General features: G+C 44.0%; 3 protein-coding genes across 5 annotated transcripts in view; all 3 read right to left on the bottom strand.

Moving 5' to 3' along the window:
• Positions 1-19,477, bottom strand: part of CIDEA (cell death inducing DFFA like effector a) — a 511,919-nt gene that overhangs the window by 206,589 nt on the left and 285,853 nt on the right. The gene's annotated exons all lie outside the window — the stretch shown is intronic.
• Positions 1-19,477, bottom strand: part of GNAL (G protein subunit alpha L) — a 163,180-nt gene that overhangs the window by 17,615 nt on the left and 126,088 nt on the right. For all 3 annotated transcript variants that reach the window (XM_020282328.2, XM_075993709.1, XM_075993708.1), the window contains exon 6: positions 698-752. In XM_020282328.2, the coding sequence (XP_020137917.2) occupies positions 698-752 (55 nt within the window). The remainder of the gene's footprint in view (positions 1-697; positions 753-19,477) is intronic.
• CHMP1B (charged multivesicular body protein 1B) lies at positions 7,617-10,379 on the bottom strand. The gene has a single exon (XM_012746140.3). It carries the CDS (start codon positions 10,242-10,244, stop codon positions 9,645-9,647), a length of 600 nt encoding a protein of 199 aa, XP_012601594.1. The 5' UTR covers positions 10,245-10,379; the 3' UTR covers positions 7,617-9,644.

The raw sequence follows: 19,477 nt of genomic DNA on the forward strand, positions 1-19,477 counted from the left end.
GAGGAGTGGGCTCGCATGCTCCCGGGCTGCGGGGGAGCCTGCTTGCATGCTGGCCGTTTAGACAGCCACCAAGTGTTAGAGTCCCCGGCCAGAGAAGCAGAGGTACAGGGCTTCAACACGCCACAACACAAGCGGGGCAGCACAAACGATTTGAAAGTCATTATTATTATTTTTTTGAGACAGAGTCTCACTCTGTTGCCTGGGCTAGAGTGCCGTGGCGTCAGCCTAGCTCACAGCAACCTCAAACTCCTGGACTCAACTGGCCTCCTGCCTCAGCCTCCCGAGTAGCTGGGACTATAGGCATGCACCACCATGCCCAGCTAATTTTTTCTATATATTTTAGCTATCTATATTTTTCTATATATTTTTTTTATTATATTTTCTATATATCTATATTTTTCTATATATTTAGCTATTCTATATTTTTAGCTATCCAAGTAATTTATTTCTATTTTTAGTACAGACAGGGTCTTGCTCTTGCTTAGGCTGGTTTCGAACTCCTGACCTCGAGCAATCCTCCTGCCTCAGCCTCCCAGAGTGCTAGGATTACAGGCGTGAGCCACCGCGCCTGGTCTTAAAAGTCATTATTTTAAGGATTCCCCTCCCCCCTTTAATCCATTTAAAAATAATCACTACTTAATATTGGGAATCAATATCCAAAGTTTCCAACGGTGGTGGTGGGCTCTGCTCCACGTACCTGGTCTGTGGGTGTGTAGTCAACCAGACTGACACTGTCAATTCTTTCCAGGAAGCTGTGAAGAAAGCAGGTCAAGAAGCTGGGGTAAGTTCCCACTTTCTTTCCTGAATACACATTTGTCTGGATGACACAACATCTCTGACCCAGCAGGGCACTGCATTTGTTTTTCATCACTGCCACCTTCTCTCCTCTCTTCCCCACTGCATGGGGTGGGAGTGGGGGGGCTACTCAGAAATGGAGAGGGGGCTCGGCCTCCCTTCCAAGGCTAAGCTAGTAGAAGAATGTGTTGCAATCTAAATAAAAAGTGGAAGGTGGTGGATGTTCCTTTAGCATAAGTTCCTACTCAGATCCAAAGTTGTATGTGTGTGTGTGTGTGACTGTATGTGCATGAATAGTTTGTATGACTGTGTGAATGTGCACGATGAGTGTGTGTATGTGTATGACTATCTATGTGCCTGAGTATGTGTGTATGTGCATGACTGTGCACAATGAGTATGTGTATATATGACTGTGTGTGAGTGTGCATGAGTGTCTGTATATATGACCATGTGAGTGCACGATTATTGTCAGTGTGAATGTGCACAGTGAGTGTATGTGTATGACTGTGCACAATGAGTGTGTGTATGTGTATGACTGTATGAGTATGAGTGTGCATGATGAGTATATGTGCATGAGTATGTGTGTATGTATATGACCCTGTGAGTGTGCACGATGAGTGTATGTGCATGAGTGTGCACAATGAGTGTGTGTATGTGTCTGTGAGTGAGTGTGCATGAGTATGTGTGTATGTATGTGACTATGTGAGTGCACGATTGCTGTGTGTGACTGTGTGTGAGTGTGCACGGTGAGTGGGGGCACACTGGCAAAGCCTGTTGGTGTAAGTCCATCCTAGCCATTGGTGTGACCTGCTGGAAGGGGGAGCCAGCAGAGGGGCAGGCACCTGTGGGTCTGCCTGCAGGTGGACATGGCTGTCATGGCGCCACTTCTCTGTCTCTTCATGCCCTGAGGCGTTGGCGCTCCCTCTGCAGAGAGGCCTCCCCTGCCCCCTTCGGCGCCAGTGTGGCTTTATGGTCCTACAAGGTCCTTACCACCCCCTGGAACATTTTACATTTATTGCTTTTCTGTCCTTATTTGTCTCTTCCACTGAAACGCAAGGCCCATAGAGCAGGTCTCCGTCCTATTGGCCTGGATGTCCCCAGCACCTAGCTGAGGACCTGGCTCCAGTACAGGTGGAAGGAACCAATGTCCTCTGTCCTCATCTTCCTCCTGCAGATGGAGTGAAGGAGGGCTGAGAGGCCACACAGGGACCAGGAAGAGCCACAGATGGGCTAACTGGTGAACAAAGGACAGTTCTAGAGAAATAGGGCAGCAGGGCCTTCTGGAAGGGAGAAGGAAAGAGGGAGGAGGGAGGAAGTCTGAGTGGCCCATGCTCTCTGGCTGGGGTGTCCGGGTGGCACTTGTGCATTGGCCAGCAAGGCTATGGCAGTGGAGGGCAGGTGTGGACAGACAGGGGCCATGCCAGCTTCCCTGCCTGCCAAACGGGTGGGCGGGCATTGTCGCTGGGCACCTGCAGTCAGGTGGCCTGTGTTCACGGGCATTCTGCATGGCGGAGAGGGCGCCCCCAACTCCACGTGCTCTTGTGCCGTCCCCACGAAGGCCCCCAAGACGCTCAGCTTGGGCAAGAGGGAGGCACGGCTTTGGAACGTGCCATCGGACACGTGCACCTCGGCACACTGACGACTGAGCTGCGGGCGAGACATTCAGCAGACGCAGCACCAGCTGACTGACCCCCTGGACCTCAAGCCACAAGTTCACCACGAGGAAGGCGCCCGCCTGGTACCAGGAAGACAACATTCTTATCACCAGAGACTGGCAGCCAATGTCGAAATGGATGTGTCCGAACAAACCCAGTAAAATAACCCTTTCATGAATTTCTCTGTGTACTTCCTGGCCACTGTCCCACAGTTTATTGCCCCCAGGAGCTTAAATCCTTCCCCTTTGTCACTCTCCATAAATTTATTATTGTTTTGTCAAAAAGGTACATAAGCTATGGGTCCCGACTGCTTCATTGCGTCTTCATTTTTCTTGCGACGGCTCCCTGCGCACGTGCAGGCATGGCATAAATGTGCAGGCGCTGCCTCCCGCTAACACGTCTCCGCGTCTCTCTGAAGGGCTCAGCCACAGAACCCAAGAAGAGAGAGGAAGGTCTTGTTCCTCCCCACAGAGGCAAAGGGGCCATCTTTATGGGTGGTGGCCAAAGGCACTGTTGAACCACTTGATTCTTTTGCCCACCTTAGCTCCTTTCTTTTGGAAAGCCAGAGACTGCACCTAGTGGCCTAGGCCTGGCCCTAGGGTGCGTCTGGCAGCCTCTATCCACGCACCCTGGGTTTGGCCTGAGCGGCACCCCCAGGGCAGGTAAGCCACAAGCAGAATATATGGAGGGGCAGCAGTGGATCTGCTTGTGTCAGGAATGGCCTTTCAGAGGGACAGGAAGTGGCGGGGGAGCTGTGACCTCAGCCAGCAGGAATGAGGTCATTTCAGCTGCAAGCCAAGGGAAGGCAGGCTACAGTGGTGTCTGCGCCTGCACTGTCTGAGGACGCTGGTTCGTCCCACCTGGACTTACGGGGGCCAGGTCCTGTGCTAGGTGCTAGGGACACTGGACCAACAGAAGAGAGACCTGTCCCATGGGCCTCCCATTTTAGTGAAAAAGACAAATAACAACAGATCAAAGAATGCATGTAAAATATGCCAGGCCGTGGTGAGAGCCCTGTAGGACCATAAAGCCAGGCTGGCAGGGAGATGGGCGGGAGGCGGGGCGCCACGCCCGCGGAGCTGGGAGAGCTGCAGCAGTGGCGCCGTGGTGGGCATTGTCTATGCACAGGCAGGCCGTTGAGAAGCCAAAGGGACCCTGATCTGCTTGTGGTGGCCGCTTTGGAACAGGCCCTGCAAGGGGCCTGCATGCCAGAAGGCCGTGCGTGGCCACGGGTGTGGAGCTGGCTCCGGAGGGGCCGAGCAGTGCTGAGGCGCCTGCCCTTGTCTGAGGCCTGCTTTGCCAACAGCAGTGGCTGCTGGTCTGGAATGTGGTGGAGTGGCAAGCCCGGGAAGGGCACCCTGAGGTCCTGAGCACCGAGCAGGAGACAAGCAAAGAGACCTGGAATCTGTGTCAAGGCCAGGGAAGTTTCTGTCGCAGTGGGGAGGGAAGGCCACACTGTTGGCGGGCGGGGGTGGGAGCATTTTCTGCAATGCTCCGATTCAGAAATGGTCCGTCCTCTTGACAAGAGACATATAATACTGAGCATGGGATACAGAGACTAATCTGCTTTGATTAGAAGAGCTGGGAGGAACTAAAAATTAAATATGAAGACTTTAGCTATAGAGTTTAGCAAGCAACCAATTTAAAATAGGATGAACATAGGGTGGAGGGAGGTGTGCGAATTTATTCAGACGGTAATGACTAGCATGAGTGGAAGGGATGGAATATGGTTAACAAAAAATACATCTGAAGTTCTTGAGCGATGTGATTAAAGACCACCTTCCCAAGGAAGTGGTGGGTGTGCCTTTTCCAAAACCACTGAAGGAGAGCGATCTCAAGGTGCGGGTGACAACGCAAAGCTAGTCCCCTGCACTCCAAGATGGAGATGAAAACTCCTTCCAGCTCTGATGCTTAGCAATCCAGGGAGATCTGGGAGGCTTCACTGAACATTTCCAAGAATATCTTCCAAATTGTTACTGATACTACTCTGAGTTCATGAATTTCAAGTTTCTGTAATGAAAATAAAATGCAAAAATTCACTCTGGAGTGTGAATGTGCCAACAATTCTTTAAAAGACTCTCTAAGGAATAAAGAATGTGGTGGTAGATTTCTGCCAGCCTCTGGCTTTGATCTGTGATTCAGTCAGCATATTTCACAGCAGGTTGCAGCAGCACTTCAAATTGGGCTTCCTAAGATTACATATATAGAGATGAGTTTTAAAAGGGTCTCCCATGCCAAATGTTTAGAGGCTTAAAAATAAAAAATAAAAAAAAAAATAAAAAAATAAAAGGGTCTCCCAAATCACACACAGAAGGTTGCATATATCAATAACTACATTTTAAAGGGTGATGACATTGCCTCCTTGGATTTGCCACTGCAGGCTAGGCAGAGAAATTAAGGCCTAGGAATCCCCCTTGCAGACTGTTCACTGGGACACTAGATACACAGCTGCAAAACAGCGCCACATTACAACTGTAAAAAAGTCTCTCGCATTATGGACACTATGAAAGAGTGGTTACAAAGCAATTTTCTTTGACTTTTTTCATTATTTCCTGCTACAGTTGAGGATATTCATGTTTGCCGAAGTGTTTTTATTGCCATCATTTAGATCTCCTTTCTGTTTGATATTGGCAAAAAATAATAATTCATTGTTTATATTCCATCTTAAAAATAACTAAAGTAACTCAAAAGTCACAGAATTCTTATGGCCTTGGAGTTGATCAGAAAGGGGACAAGGAGAGTCATGAAAAGATGAAAATTATTCTATTAAATGTCTTTATAATTAAACTACTAGATCTCAAAAATGTACCAACTCAATTTAATTAAAATGTATTTAAAAAGATTTCTTTTGTGAAAAAAATATAGCAAGTTGGAACTCTGTGAAGACAAATAAAAAAACTTTTCTTGGCATGTTATTGAAGTTCAATTCATGATACTTATCGATATGATATAAAATATTGGTGGGAAACATTATTCATTTGACGATGTGCCAGGCAGCTCTGACGTGCAGCCAGGTTAGGACCCATGCTCCTTAGAAAGGGGTCCCCAGACTACAGCATCCGAGCCTGCAGCTGAGCCCTGTCCCCGGGGACCAGTGGTCAGTTGTGTTCCTCCCAGCTTTCCTCGCCTCCCCACTCTGTGCTCCCATCCGTCCACCTGCACACGCATCTCTGCTGACGCCGGCGCCTGCTCCTTTCCTGGGGTGAAGTCCACACTTCTAATCTGGCCTTGAGTCCTTTGCAAACTTTCCAATCAATCTCGCCTTCACTCTCCTTATGTCACAGAAATGCTCCACTCCTGCCAAAGCTCCTTGCAGTATTTGGCTTCTCAGAACCTGTGTCGTTTCTGCTTTTTCCCCCACTTCAAAACCGGGGTTTAAATCCTGCCAGCTCTAAGCCAAATCTAGCTGCCATGGACACAGTAATCCCCTTTTGCTGGTACTCGCTCTTTCATGATTTGATAGCCTGGTACACGCCTTGTATTGACTTAACCCTCCTTCGAGGTTTAGATACAAAATAACAGAGTGTGCACTAATCTTAAGTGTTCATCTTGATTTTTAAAAAAACATCTGTATACCCCCTTCTCCATTTTTCTTTTTCTATGTATGTCCTATCTTCCTAATTGTACTGAATATCATATAAGGGCAGAGAATGTTTTTATCTCTAGAAAGAAGTCCCATGTAGCCAACACGTGATATGCATGTCTAAATCTTTTCCTATATTGAGTCACCTGAATAAACACTGAATTGTTTGTCTTGACGTTATTCAGGGGGAAGAGAGGATGTGCAGACCCTGAAGAGCAAACATTTCATTTTGGAGAAATGCTGTTAAGGATATAGTACTTCTGGGGGTTCATACCTGGGGCTTTGGCTGGTGCTCGTGGTCCCAGCTTTGCCTTTCCGTGTCTGTTATGGGAGAGCTCCAGGCACTCCTGGAGTAAGGGCGCCCAGGGAAGGCATGCGCTCGGCCCGAGACACACCCTGACCCGGTGAGGTACTGCACCGGGCCCAGGAATAGAGAGCAACACAGCCTGGTCCTGTTCCCTTTGGAACTTACAATCTAGTTGTAGAAATATGAAACTGGGTAAATCAGGTAGGCATTTTGCTAATTCCAGTCAGTTGATTTAAATCTTTTTTTAAAGATTCCAGGGTCCTGCTCATCAGTTTAAGATTCACTGGCTTGTATCTTTTTGCTGCTACTGAGGTGTCTTGAGATTTTGGATTTTGGCTACAGAAGTGGTCCCACGCTATACTCACACGTGTCTGCGTGTGTGTGTGTATTCTGCCGAGGAATTCCCTCCCTCTGCTTTTCAGTGTGAATGTCTGGCTGACTCTGACACTATGCTCAGTTAACAAGGCTGTCAGACTGGTGCTGGTTTCAGGTAGTCTTTTCCAAATCAAAGACAGCCAGGCAGGCACAGCATTCAAGCCTCACGAGGTTCGCCTCTACTGAAAAGGCACGCATTAATGGATGCACTGACACTCCTTCAGGAATAAGCAGCCTAGTGAAAAAGTTTCCAGTAGCACACACAGTATCATCCGGGTTCCTGAACTGAAATAAACGAAAAGCAGAGGAGAGGAGAAAGTGAAGTTTGGGTTATTAGTCCACTATTTTTTTTTTCCTTTTTTGAGACAGAGTCTTGCTCTGTTGCCTGGGCTAGAATGCCATGGCGTCAGCCTACCTCACAGCAACCTCCAAACTCCTGGTCCCAAGCAATCCTCCTGCCTCAGCCTCCCGAGTAGCTGGGACTACAGGTGAGCACTACCACAGCGGGGTAACTTTTAAAAAAAAAATTCCATTCTAAATCCATGTTAGAAATTGTACATGTGAAAGCAGAAAAGTGGAAGAAAGAAAGAAAAGCAGTACCATGTAGTTGCATGAAAAATTACTATTTCCCTGGTATGCTTGAGTTAGATCCTTTTGTAAATTATACTTTTGGGCTTGGGAAGTTTCAATAGGAAGACAAACCTTGTTGCCATGAAGCAATTATAGTAAAGAAGTAACTAGCAGGCTCCTAGAAATGTGCAAGAAGAATCCATGTTAATGAAACAAAAATTTGGTAAGACTGAGAGTGAGCTGGGAAAAATACCATGCTTTCTGAACCAAATCTACCTCTGATTTTTTAAAAAAAATCTTTCAAAGTAGGATGCACACTCATGTAATAACATGCAGTTTAAAATGATTTATTTGACAAATTTCTGTGACTTTACATGTCAGCATTTCAAGTGCAAAAGTGAGGAAATAATTCATGGGCCTTTAGTGCTTTTGAAAATAATATTTATAACTCATAAAAATGTACATTCATATAGTATGAAATGAACGTATTTTAAGAAAGTTAAAGCATATATGAGCACTGTTTAATTTCACAAAATATATTAAATTTTGTTGGGGATATTTGCACTATAAAAGGGTCCTCAATTTACCAAAGGATTCAACATTAAGCTATTCTTTAAGTTGTAATTATTTTTTCAAGTCTAAAGAGGGGTTATTAGACTCATGCTACACTCACATGGCTGCCTGTGTATGACCATGCGGAAAGAGAGGAGACACAGCCTTCTAAAAGGGTGTTCTTAAAAGAAGACACTGGGCAGACAACCAATAAGTGTCCCTTAAAGCTGACTTCTGAACATCTAAATATTAAAAAAAAAAAAACAACCCTTAAGTATGAGGGTTAGTCCTCATCTGCATACACCTGTTATTTTTTTCTTAAACACTTGTCTATACTGGAAAACATTATAATGGCAAATATTTGGCTATGAATCTTCCTAAGAACTTAGAAGAGTCCCTGTATTTATTTCTGAAACACTGGAATTCTTTTATGGAGAAATCTTCCAGTGAAGGAAAGGGGGAACTAAAAAAACTTATTTAACTTAGGTTAAAACGCTTGCCAAGACAAAAGCAAGTTGCTATTTTCCACGTTTTGAGGCTACGAGAAAATGGTGGCTACGTGCTTTACTTTTCAGCCAGGGAACACACACTGCCATTCCTGGGAAGGCTGTCAGGAGACAGCTGGGCTACTGCCTATAGAGTCATGCCTGTCTCTTTCCTTCCAATCCTGCCTTTTTCCTTCTTCCCAGATTTCCAGCTGGCTGGATGCGTATTTAAGTTATTTGCATGGCTAAGTAAAACATTCCAAATTATATTTTCAGGGTTTTTAAAGAGATGCTGCTTTTAGACAAATTAATAAATGCAAATAATTAGAACTTAAAATGCAGTTCTAATTTTATTTCTAGTTTTGGTTGTTAAAAATCAAAACAAATCAACACAGTCCCAAGAGTTTTCCCAAACTAATCAACAGTTCTTTGGCAATGTTAGAGTAACATGACTGCCACACTAATTAACAGCCTTTATAAGAAGTCTAATTAAAGTGTTGAAATAGGAAAACAACTAGAAATATGTTAGAGAAGTTCGTCTGAAAGACATTGTCAAATGTTATGCCTTCTTAATTCTTTTCAAAAACTCATTTTAGTATGTGGAAAATATAAATGGGCAAATTTAATTTTTTTCTGATAATAAATTTTCCCAGTTACACAAAGACAATTAGCACATGAAAAATTTACAGAAGAAAAGCAGAGAGTACCGTGCAAAATTGTCCTAAAACAATTTTAGTATAAGTTATGAGACCAGATTTTGTATAAGTTATGACAACAGTCAAATAAAGTCTTAGTATGATGGCAAAAACCAAAAAAAACCCCAAAGGATATAAAGAAATAGCACTGTCCACTGAATAAGTTGAACGAGGTGTTTATAGTCATGTAACCAAACTAAGAAATTATTCCCCTCTTTAACTTTTATACACCACCTATCATTCTAAATATTATCAATCACACTAAACTAAAAAAAAACCCACCACCTTCAATTGGATAATTTTGGGCAGAAAACTGAACACGCGGGAACTAGAGTTTTGACCAAATTTTTGAGACAGATTCGTTACAGCAAATTAACTAGTTCTGTTAAAAGGCAGCTATAAAAATACACATCATCACAAGCTATACAGAACTTTGAAATCTAGTTAAGAGTGGAGAAAGACTGGGATTTCTTAATGTATCTGGAGAGGATTATAAACCCAAAGGTTGAAGGGCATTTCAGCGTTGTAGCATGTTCAGAGTTTCTAGAGGGTTTAGCAGCACTCTAATACACAGAGAGCATTTCAAAAGGTGGATACGGCTGGGAAACCTCAGAGTAGGTTCTGCCATCACACTTGATCCCGAAGGCGGGCCAGTCTCTGGGACAGCTCATCCTGTTCAGCCGAAGCCACGCTCGTGCCCACGGAGCCGGTCTGCCCCTGCGGCAGCTCCATGTTGAGGTCGAGGCCCGCCTCGTCTGCCATTTCCTGGAGCAGCATATCCACTTGGTTCTGGGGAGTGGTCAGCGTCGTCGTGCTACTCATCGTGTCTTCCATTTGCTGCGTCTGGACATCCAGCGTCTCAAATTGGTGCTCAAATTTGTCCATCAAGGCAGAAATCTTCTCCAGATTCATGGTCTTCAATGTCGCATCCATTGACTTAACCACACCAGCCATCGACTTGGTCACCTTGCCCATCGTCACCGCCGTCTGGACTCTGGCGGCCACTGCATCGACCCGCGCACTCATTCTCAAGAAATTCACTGCCTGGTTTTTCTGGCGGATGGCATTTTCGGCGTGTATTCTCGCAACTTCCATGTTGCCCTTCTGGATGGCCTTTTTAATTTTGGCCTTTTCAGCCTTTTCTTCCTTATCGCATTTTTTGGCACTCCTGCCCAGTTCTTTGGCCGCGAACTTTAGGTTGAACAGGTGTTTCTCCATGTTGGACATAGTCGGATGGCTCCTTGGGGTGGGCGGCCAGGGTCCAAACGTGCGCTGAAGAGAAACAAGAGGTAGGTCCGCTCCCGGCCGCCGCTCCTTTGTTTTGGTCCCACTTCCTGTTTCTACTGCGCGCGGCGCAGGCGGTGACGTCAGAGTTCGGCGCCGGGGCGGGGCCTGCGGGACGGGGCGCCGGGGAAGGGCAGGGGCGTGGCCTGCGGACCGGACGGCGCCGGGGCCGCCCGCGGGGCGGAGCTCCCTCCGGTGACCGCGGCGCTCGCTTTCTGCCCTGCGTTCCGCGCAGTTTTTAAAGTGCTTCATGCATTAGTAAAGTCACAAAAATTGGTGTCCACACGCACTTTCGTAGGGATCCGTCGGCCACGTCCGGAGCGTGGCGGGCCTCGCGCGGGCGGTGCCGGAGGGCTGGCCAGGAGACGCCGCCGGGTCTGCGGCTCGCCGTCCGCGCGGGTGGCCTCCACTCTCCCAGGGAAGCCGAATGCAGGGCGGTTGCTGCCCTAACACAGAACGAACGACAGCGGTGGCGGTGCCCTGCCTGCGCCCAGTCTTTGCTGGAGTTCTGTGATATCCTTGTATTGCAATGGGTGAAAATGCCTTCAAAACGGCGGCACCACCAAATTTACACCGTGGCCGGAAGTTCAGCTTATAGTTGAGTTGCCAGCAACCATCATCTGAAAATCATTCTGTGGCTTAATAATAAAAAGATCCAACTATTGCTGACACCATTCTATCTTTTTGATGTTTTATAAATATCAAAAGAACTTCACTCACTTTGACAGGTTCAACTGTCATTTTAAATTATGCAGGCAGAGCATGGCGAGGTACGGGACTCACACCCACTGACACACATCAGAACTGTCACTGTGTATCACACCCTTTAAAGATGCAGGCTTTCAAACAGCAGCAGTGTGTGCTGCCACATTCTTCTTCAGAAAGATTCCTCCGACACAGCAATAACAAAATATAAAATCCAATCTGCCCTCATGAGCTAGGCTGAAAATGAACCCTGAGAGCTAATTCTGTTTAAACGTCATTTTATCCCAGTGTCCCCCACCTCTCTGGGCTTCCTGTGATAGCTTGCTGCCCAATTTGTGCCACAAGCCATGGGGTGCTGGTGCCACGTGATCTTCTGAAGACACAGCTCTGATGCCATCACTCTTTTGCTCCCAACCGTGGGCATAGAGGCTACACTCCCCTGCAGCACTCTGGCTCCCTTCTCTTCAGCTCCCCTCTCTGCCAGTCAAACCAGGCTGAAGCATGGAGGTCGGGCATTATTTGGCCAGCATAGAGAAGGAGGCCAATGCTCCTCCCTTTGTGTACATTGTTGTTTTGCCTGTATTCGTTGTTCCTGCATCTTTGCCTATTGAGACCCTGCCCATCCTTTAGAAGCCTTCCCAGGAGTCCCCTCCGTGCTGCCACAGCACAGGGCACACTGCTTGGCACGGGGTCTGTGTGTGCAGTTTCTAACATGAACTACTTGGAAGCAGAGAACATTTATTCCTTTCCCCTCCAAGGACCTCAGCCGGAGCTCTACACATAGCAGTCGCTGACTGCATCCTATGAGGCTTTGCTGAATTTGACTGTAGTTGAGAGTGCTAGGATGTTACCCTAGTTAGCAGCTTAGCCAAGACTCCCCCAACAAAAAAAACCCCAGTAGAAGCCTCTTTCCAAATGAAACTTTTCTAGAGATGGAATATATAAAACCAATAAAAGGGAAGAAATCTGTTTGAAGTGAAGGTAAAGGGCCCAAGCTCCTCCCTTCTCTGCTCATCCCCATCCTACTCTCCCCTTCTTTTGAGTCCTGGCTTTGAATGCGGTTCCCAAACCAGTTCCTTGTTCATGTTCCATGTCATGCTCCACAGTTTTCTTAATGACAAATTCTAATTAGGTGAAATGGTTTAGAACATAATCTTGAGAAACTCTGAAAGACGATGGTAATAAAGACAACTGACATTTCTTAAGTACTTACATGCCAGGTATTGTTCTGGGTATGAGTTAACTCATTTCACAGCCTTCCAAACCCAAGGAGTAGATACAATTATATCTCTAGTTCGGGTAAGGAAATTGAAATGCAGAGAGCTAACTAACTTGCCTGAGACCACATATCTGGTGTTAGAAATCAGATTCCATGGATATACTGGGACCAGTAATAAAAGAATGGAGAATCCAGTAAGGAAAAGTGAACAAGAACAAAAGAATGATCATCCTTTAGTGTAAAGAAAGAAGTTGATTTAGCAGCTGTTCTTCTGAGAAGATTGAAGGGCTACACTGACTACAAGGTTACTATGAGCTTTATAAACTTTCAAAGAAGTTCACCTGAAGCTATGCTCATTGGGTGACGGCAGGTCCCCTCTCTGGGCTGGACAAAGTCCGGAGAGTGGATGGGTTAAGTTGCAGGAGGAATGCGGAAGAGAAGGCCACCCTTGGCTCTGGCAGTCCTCCACACCCCTTCTAGCCCTGCCCTCTCTTCCTGTCAGCACCCCAGCCATTCCTGAGGTGTTCAACGGGATCCGCAGCTAAGAGCTCTCACTTTCACGTCGACAGAGTCCAGACTCATACACTTCAGCTAACTCGGCGACACAGGGTAATTTGTGGTGGAAGACTCTTTGGCAACTCCTCAAAGTGACTGAACTCAGTCCTTTCCCCCAAATCCGCATGTCTCCGCTCACCAATAGTGCCTCCATCCACGTCGTTGTTCAAGTGAGATTCTGAGGAATTATTCCTCCACCACCTCTGTGTCTAGATCTACATCCAACCTGGCTCTGAGTTTCCATTCTTTATATTCCATCAAGGGTGATAAGCTTCAGGTCTTTTTCAGACTGGTATGCTTTTGTTTTTGTGTATCTAGCAAAAGGGTGATTATTTTCAAAGAAGACTTTGGTCCTATGACAATTCTGATTGTATCTGAGAACCTTCTGGACCCAATACAGGTGTGAAAAAAGAATATTCAGTTTATAATTACTGAATAGTGATTAGTTGGAATAGCAGCAGCTTCTGCAATAACACTGTGACCTTACAACACCCATAGCCAAGTACGTAATTTTTTTCTTAGTGAAAACAAAGAAAATTTTAATTAGAGTGCAGACGTTTCTAGAAAGCTGCGATTCAAACCAATTAATTATTATTATTAACTCTGTCATCCAGGCTGGAGTGCAGTGGCATGGTCACAGCTCACTATAACTCTGAACTCCTGGGCTCAAGTGATCCTCCTGCCTCAGCCTCCTGTGCTGCTGGACTACAGGCATGCGCCACTGCGCCTGGCTAATTTTTAAATTTTTTGTAGAGACGGGGTCTTGCTATGTTGCTTAGGCTTGTATTGAACCCCCACGTCGGCCTCCCAAATTGTTAGGATTATAGGCTTGAGCCACCATGCCTGATAAAATTATTTTTATCATGAAATGAGGAAGAAAAATTAGCTGTAATTTGGCACATTTGGCCTATACAAGTGGTTACACTTGAGATATTTCAGCAGGACCTGTGGTTTGATTTTATTGGAAAAGAATCATTTGCTAAATCTAAAGACACTCAAAAAAGGAAATAAAAGATATGAAAAATAACTTTATTATGTGGGTTAGAATATTCCTGGATTCTCATAGGTATGTTTCTAGTGGTTTTGAAATGTTATACCTCAAAATCTCTTTGAGAGCTCTTCTTTACTTATCACAATTTTTATTTATGCATGTATTTTTGTTTATTTGCTCAGTAGCAGTCTTTCCTATTATATCTGGCACAGTGACATTTTAGTTCACCACCTGTACCTGGTACTATTCAACCTCTGGAACACAACAGATGCTCAGTAAATTTCTGCTGAACGTGTGAATGTGTGAATACAGCTGAAGGAAGTGGCACTGGATACGTATTCACTTGGTGACCATTTTAAGGAATACATAACATATGTATCTATATATTACATATAATATTAATATGTTGCATATATTATTATGCATATTACATATACATATATATAATTTTTTCTCTATAACACTTTTTTATTTAGGAATAATGCTATAATTAAAAACTCTGAGACTCCTTAAACCTTGGAATATTGCAAAGTCACAGTCCCTCAAATTATGTTAACATGGTGTTAAAGTTTACAAATGAAAACAAGGAAGATTTAGAAGAAAATAGGAAAGTAGTGCATAAATAGCATTCTGCATTGGTACAGGCAGTGCTCCATATGCAGTTTAAATGCATGGCTTGTTATTCCTCACGGTGATGCTGGTGAGCTAACATGGTTATGAGAAACCTAAGTTCCATGCGTCTTGAGAGTCTAATTTGGCATCTGCTATTGTACCAACGGAAGAGTTCTCCTTTTCTACACTGAACAACTTCTTACCAATCTGATGACAAGCTGAAAATGATATCTAAATACTCAAGTCCCTCTAAAGACAGTACAGGATTTCTTTTGGCACTGAGAAAAACAGTGGCCACCTTGTCCTGGGAGTTCACAGAAGCTGGGCTTCAGATTCATTAGGAAAAAAAATCAATGGTAGTAATTTTCTTTTCTTTTTGTTTTTTGAGACAAGAGTTTCACTCTGTCACACAGACTAGAGTGCAATGGCATTATCATAGCTCACTGCAACCTTTTAAAAAATTCCTGGAGCAATCTGTATAGATTCATTGTAAAATTTACTAAGAGAAAAAAAATGTTTTATTTAAATAGATTTTCCCCAGCAACTCGTAATGGGTGTTTGCAAATCTCACGGGGACCATGTAAAGTGGACACAGCAAAACAGAGAAGAAAGCCTGTGCCCATCTCTATATGATTCCTGCAGTTAGAGAATGGGGGTTCCTACCCCAGAGAGAGACAAAAATACAGGTACAAACTGAAGAAATATGGCAGGAAACCAAAGACCTGAAATATCGTGAGGTTGGTGAAGTACATGATACATTCCTTCTCTTTCCCATCTCTGTTCCCATTCTTCACTAGCAATCTTTGTTATGCTGTTTTTCTTTTTAAGAAAAGCTTATTTCCCTGAATAGAAGCATGTGTCAATATCTAATAGCTGTCTGACTGTCGAATGGGAAATATACAGCTTATACTGCCAACAAGGCTCTGGGTCGAAAGCGATTTGGTGACTACAGACCGGAAGCTGGAAGGACAGGATCGCATGCCTGCCTTACGTGGTACTGCTGGAAGCCGATCATTCTCAGATAACTTTTATTTTTTAACTGAACATTAAGCTCACAACCCTTAAAAGTTTAAAATAGTTAATGTGCAAACTAGCCAGTCAATTTTGTTACATATTAAAACCTTCTCTTGTCCTCTTCCCAGAGCACCTTCTGTTCATGATGGAAACTAACTGTGAGAAGGTGGGGCTCTTCCCAGGGCCAGTGTGGACTGAGTGTTGGTAGACGGTTGGGGAAATAGCATTTGTCTTCTTCACTGTTGTTCCTGGGAACGTGTGTGCAGCTGACTCACTCAGACCCCTAATAGATGCTGTATTTGACCTCCTGAAGATCCAGCTTTCACCCAGCGTCGTGTCTCAGGTGGATTCTGCTTAAGGTAGGCAAGTGACTCACAACAATAGCCATGGTCACAGGATAGAGAGGGCTGGTTCCAGCAACCACATACTCTGAGAACCATTAAAAATCCGTTCAATTCTAGTCTAACCCACACTGTATGTCAAGGAAGGGGTCACTGGGCATCAGTGCTCACAGAAGGCTAATCTTGGCCATTTCTTTGGGTCAAGGAAGAGCTGTGATTAAGCTTTTGGGCCCCAAACATAAAGATTTTGTTAGTTTAAGCTAGTATCTTTAGTTAGGAAGAAAACGGTCTTAAAAATAAAATATAACTTAACTCAGTGAATCCTACTAGCAATAATATATTCTTAACACCTCTTTAGAATGTAAAACATCCTGTAACACAGTGGAATGTTGCCCATCACTTCTGTACTCCACAGTGTGCCATTACGGCATTCAGTTTCTTCTGAACCAGGCCAAAGATAGACATTTTTAAAAGAAATGCTAAATTTCAAATGATTTTGAACTAAGTCATTAGATATGAGCTTTCTGAATTAAAATACATTGGATATGCTTTCTTCTGTTGCTTTGATGGAGTCAGTCTACAATGTTCTGGTTCATGCCTGTTTTCCATACCTATTTACTGAGTTCCAGGCTGGAGGATGAACAGTATGGGCATAAGTAAGTAATCTGCAACCCTGATGCATGCGTAATGTTCCACCAAGTGGGGAGTTTTATTTCCCCTAATATCTCCTCACAGGAGGGCCTCCTCAGTTGAGGTACAGACGCACTGACTGCGCTTTCTCCACACACTGAGTGAGCGAGGAATTCGAGGAGATAGTTCTTTCCCAGGAACCATAAGACTGTCTTTAAATAACCACAATTAACCATGTCCTAAATAGAATAAACTGTAGCCAAGACTAACATCTGGAAAACAATACTTAATAGTAAATCTTAGTATATTTGCAGAAGAAAGTATAGTTTTAGAGACGTTTATAGATTAAAGGAGATTTGAAAGTTAACTGAATTTCAGCTTATACTGAAGTGTGAAACTTTGCAAATTCCTCAATGTCACTTACATGAACTGAAATGAGGAAGAAAGGGCAAAGTGCACTGGATGGGGCTCTTGCTGACTGGAAGCATCCTGGTGCCTCCTCTCCTCTGCAGCAGCCTGCAACTGGGACCTGTCACGGCATCATCTCCCAGCGGGTCCCCCGGGCCTCCCCTAGATTCTTGCAAGGAAGATGCTAACTAGGAGGAGCAGGTGCCTAAGGGCAGAGAGAGGAGCCCTGAGGACCTCAGATGAGGAGTGCGTCTGAGAGGGGCGCCCCGAGACTGAGTAGACAGTGTTGCTTAGATCACACTGTGTCAAAGGAAGAAGAGGAATGAGAAACTGACCCTCAAATCTGTGCTCACCTCTCACTGAGCTTCTTATTTTAAAAGAGATCCAAGATGTCATTAAACCTCCAAATTGAGGTTAATAAAAATTTTCCTTTTTTGGCAAAAGGATCTGTTAAGTCGGGTCTATCTTAGAAGATATATCCAGTCACCGTGCGTGTCTTAGAAGGTATATCCAGTCACCGTGCGTGTCTTAGAAGGTATATCCAGTCACCGTGCGTGTCTTAGAAGGTATATCCAGTCACCGTGCGTGTCTTAGAAGGTATATCCAGTCACCGTGCGTGTCTTAGAAGGTATATCCAGTCACCGTGCGTGTCTTAGAAGGTATATCCAGTCACCGTGCGTGTCTTAGAAGGTATATCCAGTCACCGTGCGTGTCTTAGAAGGAAGCCGCGGCAAAGCAGCTTCTTCCCCAGCAATCGCTGCCCGCTTGGGGTAGCTGGATGAGGAATCTTTCATTCCTTCTTCACAGAAACAATGCATAGTGCTACATTTTTATTAATATCAAATAGAATGAGAAACAAGCATCCCATGTTCACTACATTTGAATGGAATCTCCCTTTTGTTTTTCCCCCCTTGATATTAAATATAGAAAGGCCCTGAAAAGTCTGAAATTAGGCAGACTTATTAGCAGTTTCCAAATTAATTTTATGGAAGTGTTCCAAGTTAAAATCTAGCAAGCTAGCTACCACAGGGGAGTTTCAATTTAAAGTGCAAAATTCAGTGGCCTTTTTTATATATTCAAAATGGTGCAACCATCTCCACAATCACTTTAGAACATTTTCTTCACTGCGAAGAAAGTGAACATTTTCTTCAATGTAAGAAATCCCGTACCCATTAAAGTTACTTCCTCATCCCTGACTCCCTGTCCCCAGCAGCTCTGTGCAACCCTAATCTACTCTCTCTATGGATACACCTATTCTGGATATTTCACACAAATGGAATCATACATTATATGATCCTTTGACTTGCTTCTTTGACTTAGCATAATATTTTCAAGGTTCATCTATGTTGTAGCATGTAAAGTGCTTCATTCCTTTTTTTTTTAATTTTTTTTTTATTTTGGCATATTATGGGGGTACAGATTTTAAGGTTTCAATAAATGCCCATTTCCCCCCCTCCCCCCATTCATTCCTTTTTTATGGCTAAATAATATGCCATTATGTGGACAGTATTCCATTATGTGGACGTATGACATTTTGTTTATCCATACATCAGCTGATGGACAATTGGGTTGTTTCCATTTTTGGTTATTATGAATAATGCTGTTATGAACATTTTTGTCTAAACTTTTTTGTGTGGATGTATGTTTTTAATTCCTTTGGGTATATACCTAGGAGTGACACTCCTGGGTCATATGGTAACTCTGTGTTTAGCTTTCTGTAGAACTGCTGGACTGTTTTCCAAAGTGGCTGCACCATTTTACATTCCTACCAGCAGGACATGAGGGTGCCAATTTTTCCACATCCCACCAACACTTGTTTTTATCAGACTTTTTGAGTAGCGATACTAGTGAGATGATGTAGAATGTCACTGTGGTTTCCTCTGCATTTTCCTAATGGCTAAGATGTTGAGTTTTTTTTTTTTTATGAGCTTATTGGCCATTTATATATCTTATCGGGGAAATGTCTATTTGGATCCTTTGCTGATTTAAAAATTAGTTTATGTATCTTTTTATTATTACACTGTAAGAGTTCTTTATGTATTCTTGATACAAGTTGTTTATGAGATATATGAGTTACAAATATTTTGTGCCTTCTTTTAACTATCTTTTCACTTTCTTGAACCATGAGGACCTCTATTAAAAAAAAAAACAGCTATCCTGGCTTTCTTTTGAAAACTAGGTTCAATATATGAATTGGATGGAAATTGAATCTTAATGAAAGTCACTTCAGAATGCAAAAGCGGGTGGTCCTGCAACAACTCGTATCTTCAGGTGCATCAGCCTCGTTCATCTTTGTCATTTATCATAGCACCTGGCAGTGCCTGCACGCATCTGATGCTCACAGAATGCTTGCTGAACTTTTAGCCTAAAATGGTCTCTCATAATCTTTTAGGTTTAAAATTTGCAATCCTGGATAAATCAAGTAATAGTCTGGTATCGTGCAGTCTTGTGTAATTTTATGTGCCTTTATGTCCTCCTCTGCAAAATGTAGATAGTGGACTCACTGGGGCAAGTCGAGGGTTACTATGCTAACTCAGATCATGCGCATGGAGCAGTGCCCCCACGCGCCAAGTTTCAACAGTGCCAGCTATCTTGTAGCTACATTTTGAAGCTAAGAAACACAGCTCCTATGTAATTCTGAAACTTTGTGGAACTTTCCACTTTATGGAACAGCACTTAGTGGTTTTTCCTGTGAGTTCCC

This window comes from Microcebus murinus, chromosome 17 (genome assembly GCF_040939455.1).
Source record: "Microcebus murinus isolate Inina chromosome 17, M.murinus_Inina_mat1.0, whole genome shotgun sequence".
Taxonomy (NCBI): Eukaryota; Metazoa; Chordata; class Mammalia; order Primates; family Cheirogaleidae; genus Microcebus; species Microcebus murinus.

Bases quoted from the DNA above. Each gene is read 5' to 3' on its own strand.
- CHMP1B (XM_012746140.3), bottom strand. From the start codon at position 10,244: ATGTCCAACATGGAGAAACACCTGTTCAACCTAAAGTTCGCGGCCAAA.